The sequence below is a fragment of the Limulus polyphemus genome, unplaced genomic scaffold, assembly GCF_000517525.1.
Source record: "Limulus polyphemus unplaced genomic scaffold, Limulus_polyphemus-2.1.2 Scaffold3748, whole genome shotgun sequence".
NCBI lineage: Eukaryota > Metazoa > Arthropoda > Merostomata > Xiphosura > Limulidae > Limulus > Limulus polyphemus.
Window position 1 is genome coordinate 46,815 of NW_013669358.1, and position 6,303 is coordinate 53,117.

Genomic DNA, 6,303 nt, shown 5'->3' on the forward strand with positions numbered 1-6,303 from the left:
CTTAAGAAGATTCGAAGCTAGAAATAGAAGCCCACAAATGTTTGCTTTGTGCTTACTATTAAGGCAAGCTAGAGGACTGGGTATCAATAACAGGAAAATTCACACCTTTTCGACTTGTTATTGGTGCAATTGGATACACAACAAACCTTTACCATTTTTGCAGGTTTGGAACAACAGAAACTCATCACAAACACAAATAGTTGTTACAAATACGAGTTTAGACAGTGGAAAAGTGTACAGGATGAACAAAATTTCCATTTTGTTGCACTATTTGTTTGCCCCTTCACCTCAGTTTCTATGTCGACACTGTATTGTCGGAGGGCAAAGTTCCCAAATGTCCGACCTCAAGAATACTGTTAGAAAATCACACTGCTTAACTAGAGCCTATCCTGTGTTCTTCAAATCTTCAACTTGTGTCCTGCCATCCTATTGTCTTCATAATATTGCACAAAGAAAGCAAAGGCCTTGTTCTATTAAAATCCTCAATAATCTTGTAAGCATTTCTAAGATCACAACTTATTCCCCTTTTTTATTTCACAAATAAAATAATTTAATAAATCTTAACTGATCTACATAAGATAACTCTTCCATTCTTGGAAGTGGAATCATCCTAGTAGCCCTCCTTTGAACCTTTTTCCAATAAGTCAGTATCCTTTCTTAGACAAGGAAACCAAAACTGTACACACAGTATTGAAAGTGTGGCCTACATTAGTGAGTTAATTTTAGAGATAATTGTTTTGACTTGTAATCAATATGTCTATGAATACAGCCTAAGATTCTGTTAGCATTACTACTGACAAAAGAGCACTTTATTGATAACTTTTTATTGTCACATGGGTCAGATATGGCACATACCATTTGAACAGCATTTACTCATAGTTATACATGAAAACTGGAGATATCTGGCACACACCTTAGGAAGGGATTTTTTTACTTGCTCTATATTTTGCATTCTAAACACTAAATAAATACTTTGAATGACTTTTAATTTTTTCTAGCATTAGATTGATCTTGGTCCAGAAAAGGTTAAATGACTTATCTGCTACTGTGCCAAGATCCATTTCTTCAGTAAGGCTATTGAGTGGGTTCCCATCTATCTTAAGCTTGATGTTTTACTACTATATTTTGAATAGGAGAAGAGAACATAAGTTTAAAATTTGGAAAAGACATGCTGGACTCCAATTCAGACAATTTTGTTTCTTTAACATGGTTATTAGCTTATTGAATGAGTTGTCATTGGCAGTTGTATGAGCAGGAATCTTACAAGGATTTGATAGGAAAATTAATGATTTTCTGAAAAATAAAGGGTTTGTTTAAATTTTTATTTTATTTTTCTAAGGGGTACATGGGTGTTCAGGGAAAGTTGTGAAAAACCAAATGATTCATTGTTCGTATGTTATATTAATATCACTGAAGATGTGACAATGAAACTTAAGTTTGGGTATCTAGCCTGTAAACAGAATCAAAAATTGTGTAGCTTTGTGCTTAATTACAAACAAACAAACAGAATCAAAGGTGCTCTAGAATCTAGTTTAAAATTAAGTTCATACAGTGTTTGGAAAGTTAACAGATTTTTTTACACTAAGATGATGGAACAGTTACATACACCCAAAACAATATTGTAATATATATAAGTATTTTACTTGCTTACATTATTTTTACTTATTGAAAATGTTCTTTTTGGACCTAAGTTTAATTTACTGTAAACTAGTAATTGAGAGCCTTCAACCTGTAATAATATTTTTTTTTCTCTCTGAACTTCAACAGCATTGATTAAAGATGTCAGATGATGAGGAAGGAACATATGTGAAGAAACAGAAGATTGTACATTATGGCAGTCTGGAGGAAAAAGAACGTGAAAGACTTTTGGAGAAAGAAAAAAAGTCAAGTGATGGAGAAGAAGAGAAGAGTGATTCCGAAGAAGCAGACGATGGCAACAAAACAGCTGTTGAAGCTAGCAACATTAATATATCTGAAGGTTGGTAGTAGAGGAGGTTTAACTGTAAATGACATATATATATCTGAAATAGTTCATTATCAACTAATTACATGAAAAGAGATATAAGGCATGTGACTTTTTTTTTTACTAGAGATGCAAAATAAAATTTATCTTAAGCTTATTTCTGAGTTTTGTGTTTAATTTTCATCTGTAATTCTTCTTGAGTTTTAGGTGAAAAATGTCTGAACTAAAATTTCAGTTCAAATAATGTCTAACATTTTTATCTAACCTTAAAAGTCTATGATGCTGTGTATTCAATTTTTTTTAGAATATATGGACATTGAAGCAGAAGTCAACAAAGAAAAGCAGGCACTTTTGGAAGAGTTTGAAAGAAGAAAAAAGGTATTAACCTCAGCTTACTACTCTTGAATCTCTTTATTTTATTTGGGAAATGTGGTTTATTCCTGACTGAGTCTTATTCATTAGTATAATGTTTTAATATATTAACATGAAAATTTTGTTTAACATTGTTAACTTCTTTAACAGGCCTAGTAGTGGCTACTAACACAATGCTTGCTTGTTTGCATTGGTGTGATGTAACAACACCAAAGTAATTTTTTTTCATGTGAAAGATTTGCAAACTTAAATGCAATATTTGAGAGGCAAGAATTACTAGTTTTAATATACTTAGTTGTCTAAAAATAACAGACCAGCAAGATTGTAATACATACATTGAGACTTCTAACACAATAAGGCATGCAGTTGTGTTAAGTTCAACTACTCGTATGTAACTTCTCTTTAATTATGATGTATGAATTTTAACCTTAAATTCAAACGTCATAATTACCATATTTAAAGAGAAGTTACATACAATGCTTTGTTATTCACAGTTTTTGAATGAGTTCTGATGATCTAAATCGATATAGAAATCATGAGACCACATGGTAAACATAAAATGGTAACAAGGTTGGTCCCAGAGACCAAGCCTGTGCTGAAAATATTAATGTTTTACCAACAAAAGCTGATTTATGGGTATAACTTAAGACACAACTGCACTCAGGAATCATCCTTCGGTGCTATACCTGAATGCAGTTATTATGATATCTTTTGGCTTTAAGGTTTAAATTTAATTTTCTAATGGATTGAAAATTGTGAATAATTAAAACTTTTAGATGAAAAAATATTTATTATAATTATATAATAGGTTGACTGATAACAACCTGATGGTTAAGATTATTAAGATTTTAAGAAATTGTCAGTTTCCAGTCATTGAATTCAAGGTTTGTGTCAATAGTGAAAAGATGTTAGAGAGCTGTCGTACCATAACAAGTTCAAAAAGTTGAGTATTAAGTAAAAATCCGAGAGGTTGTACTGATAGGCATTGTCTCGTCATGTGGAGAACAGCCTCCTCACAAGAAGTAAGAGAGAGTTCCTTTACATCTGTTACCAGTGGCCTTCTGGCTGTATACAGTCTAATTGATTCCCCATCTCTTGCTTTTTTGTAGCTACATCGTATGATATTTTGTTTGCCAGTTGCCTCATTCCTGCTGAGTGTTTATGGAGACCTTCTGTGGTTGCCACTTTCACCTCATAAGTGTGGAAGAGGTTAATTTCCTATGTGTGAGCTGTGTTGGTTTTGAAAATGAGGCTTCTCATGTGACACTGTTAGTTTCGTAGTTTAACTTTACTCCTGCATGGCCTAGCACATGTATCCAGGTGATGGTCTTACCATGTGTTTGCTTTAATCTCAGCTATTCATCATAGGACCAACTATTTTGAATTTTATGCATGAATCAATTGCAAATATTATGTTTTTGACATTGTCTACTTTCAGCAGTCCTGGGGAGAAGTTGCTTTATGACTTTCAGCTCCATTAATGTGCTGTTTTGAATCTTTAATGCTCCACCAGTATTATGCAAAATATTGTTGTTCCATGAGATAATGAATTCTCTCTTGCTGTATTTGGTGTAGGAACCATCAGTGACTATGATGTCTAGGATTATTTCTATGGACCCCAGTGGTACCGGTTATTTACTCCACATGGAGAGATATTGGAGATTTGATGGTGATTAATTATTTCATTGTGGCTGTGTAGCATGTATCCATCCTTGAATGTCTTCTTAGGCACCTTTATGGTAATCCCCCACTTGATAGGTGTTTATGGGGTTGTTAAGGAGCTTTAATGTCTCATTGGAAAATGGCAGTGGCACAATGATGGAATGTATGGTCTTTATACTGCAGGTGTTAGTGAAAAACGTTGCTTGTTAGTACTGTTGGTGTTCTGCAAAGCTGTTGAGGCTTGTGAGGTGTTATAGGGCTTCAATAAAAGTGATAAAGCACATCCTGTGACCAGTCTTAAACAGTTGTTTTAGCATCTTTTCAGTCTTATCTATCTGTGTAGCACTCATATTGATGATTAGTAGGGTATAATCTAAAATGCACTGGATAAAGTTTTGATTGAGTATAAGCATGTGAAATTCTTCAGTTGTATTTCCTTCTGTAACTTTCAGTGTGATGATGCTTTTGGTATTTGTTTATTGTGGTGTTAATTATTTGAATTGTCTGTCAAAGGTTACCTCCACATACTTCAGATATGCTTCCAGAGGGATAGTAGTGCTTTCAAAGGATGGTGATGGTTTGTTCTCATCAGAATATCTTTTGTAAAGTGTAGCTTTGGCAGGATTTGTGACCATTCCTGTGTCATTGCTCCATTTGGTCAAATATGCTAAGGGATTGTTGCATCTTGCTTTTTATTTCAGCTTTACTAGAGCTTCTGCCGTACATCAGAATGTCATTAGTGAAGCTTAGCACGTGGTTGGACTGCTGAGACGGGCTAGACCAATGTTGTAGATGTTGAAGATGACAGGCAAGAATGGTGATTGTCGAAGTAGGCCAGTGCCAGTGTTGATTCAGTTTGTTTGTTAGCTGGTAGTTAGTGCAGCTATGATCCATCTTACACTTGTTATACTGATGCCTATCACAAACATTTTGTCAGCAAGAATGGGCATCTGGACTCCTTTGGAGGTGTATTTCAAGTCTAAAGCTGTTGCCAAGAGGCTCTAATCAGCATCAAACTCCTTGCATGTATCAGCTGCGAATTCAGCAGCATTGATCCAGATTTCTCTTCCATTGCAGTAACCACATGTTAATGATGGTAGTAGTGTTCAATCTGATAGACAAGTCTTCTAGCTGCAGCTTTCTCTGTAATCTTGCTTCAATATTTTTAAGGAGTATGATTTGATGAGTTTTAAGATGAGAGTGATCCTTCATAGATGTGGGTAAAGATTTGATAAAGGCATCAGTCTGTATTTCACGTATGCTACATTTGCCCATCTATGTTGATACTTGGACACTACCCTTAACAGGTTGGATTCTGTAAGCTTCTTAAAGTTGGAGATTTTGTAATCATCTGTACATGGGGCTTAATCTCAAAACATACTTATGGCTAAAGATGGCTTAAAAATCGACATGTGGTCTTCAACTGAATGGTGTGGAGTACCATCATCATTGTGAGTCACTGATGTCACCATGTTATTGGTTCCTGTGGCAGTCAAAAGCTTCTGGAACATCAGAATCAAGTACTTATGAGATTTGCCTTGCCACATAATTCATTACATTTTGTGACATGTGCTGAAAACTGATCACCTGTAGAAAGTAAAGGCTCTATTTCACAAAATCCTTGCCTCCTCTTCCTTGGCTGGTTCATCTCTTGTCTCCATGATCACAGTCTGGACTTGATTGGCTTACAAACTTTATTAGTATCATTATTTTACCTGTATGTAGTGTCATTTTGCAGAAACTGTTAATTTGACTTTGCTTGATAGTAGAGAGATGCTTAAGAGTATGAGCACTGTCAGTAAGCTTGACGGATTCAAAGATAATGCAATATTTCACATTTAATAGTTGACCTTTAATCCAACAAAATGCACTTTGTTATGTTTCAGCAGTAAAAGTTTTCAAGATTTCAAAATAAAAACCATAGGTACCACATGAAGTTTTTCAGAAAAGTTAGTTTTTGTCTTCTCTTTTTGTTTTGATTGTTATGCAGCCCTTTCTTATGAGGTATTTTGTAAAATTTTGTGAATGTTGTTTGGCAGAAGCAAAACTGGCTAGTTACTAAAACTGTTATAGGTATGACCTTTTTTGATTTCGGGGAAATTTGCTTAAAACTTGATGTATAATCTGCTGATTGTGTGCAAACCTGTTTAAACTGAAAACAACATTTCATCTATTTCACATGTTTGTTTGTTTGTTTTGAATTTCGCACAAAGCTACACGAGGGCTATCTGTGCTAGCCATCCATAATTTAGCAGCGTTAGACTAGAGGAAAGGCAGCTAGTCATCACCACTCACCGCCAACTCTT

The 6,303-nt window shown here is 34.6% G+C and overlaps 1 protein-coding gene across 1 annotated transcript in view; it reads left to right on the forward strand.

Annotated features, from left to right (window-relative positions):
* Window positions 1-1,762: 1,762 nt before the first annotated feature.
* LOC106469967 (U4/U6 small nuclear ribonucleoprotein Prp4-like) overlaps window positions 1,763-6,303 on the forward strand; it is a 33,832-nt gene continuing 29,291 nt past the window's right edge. The window contains 2 exon segments of the mRNA XM_013930486.2: window positions 1,763-1,978; window positions 2,268-2,341. Of these exon segments, the coding sequence (XP_013785940.1) occupies window positions 1,780-1,978; window positions 2,268-2,341 (273 nt within the window). The 5' untranslated portion in view covers window positions 1,763-1,779.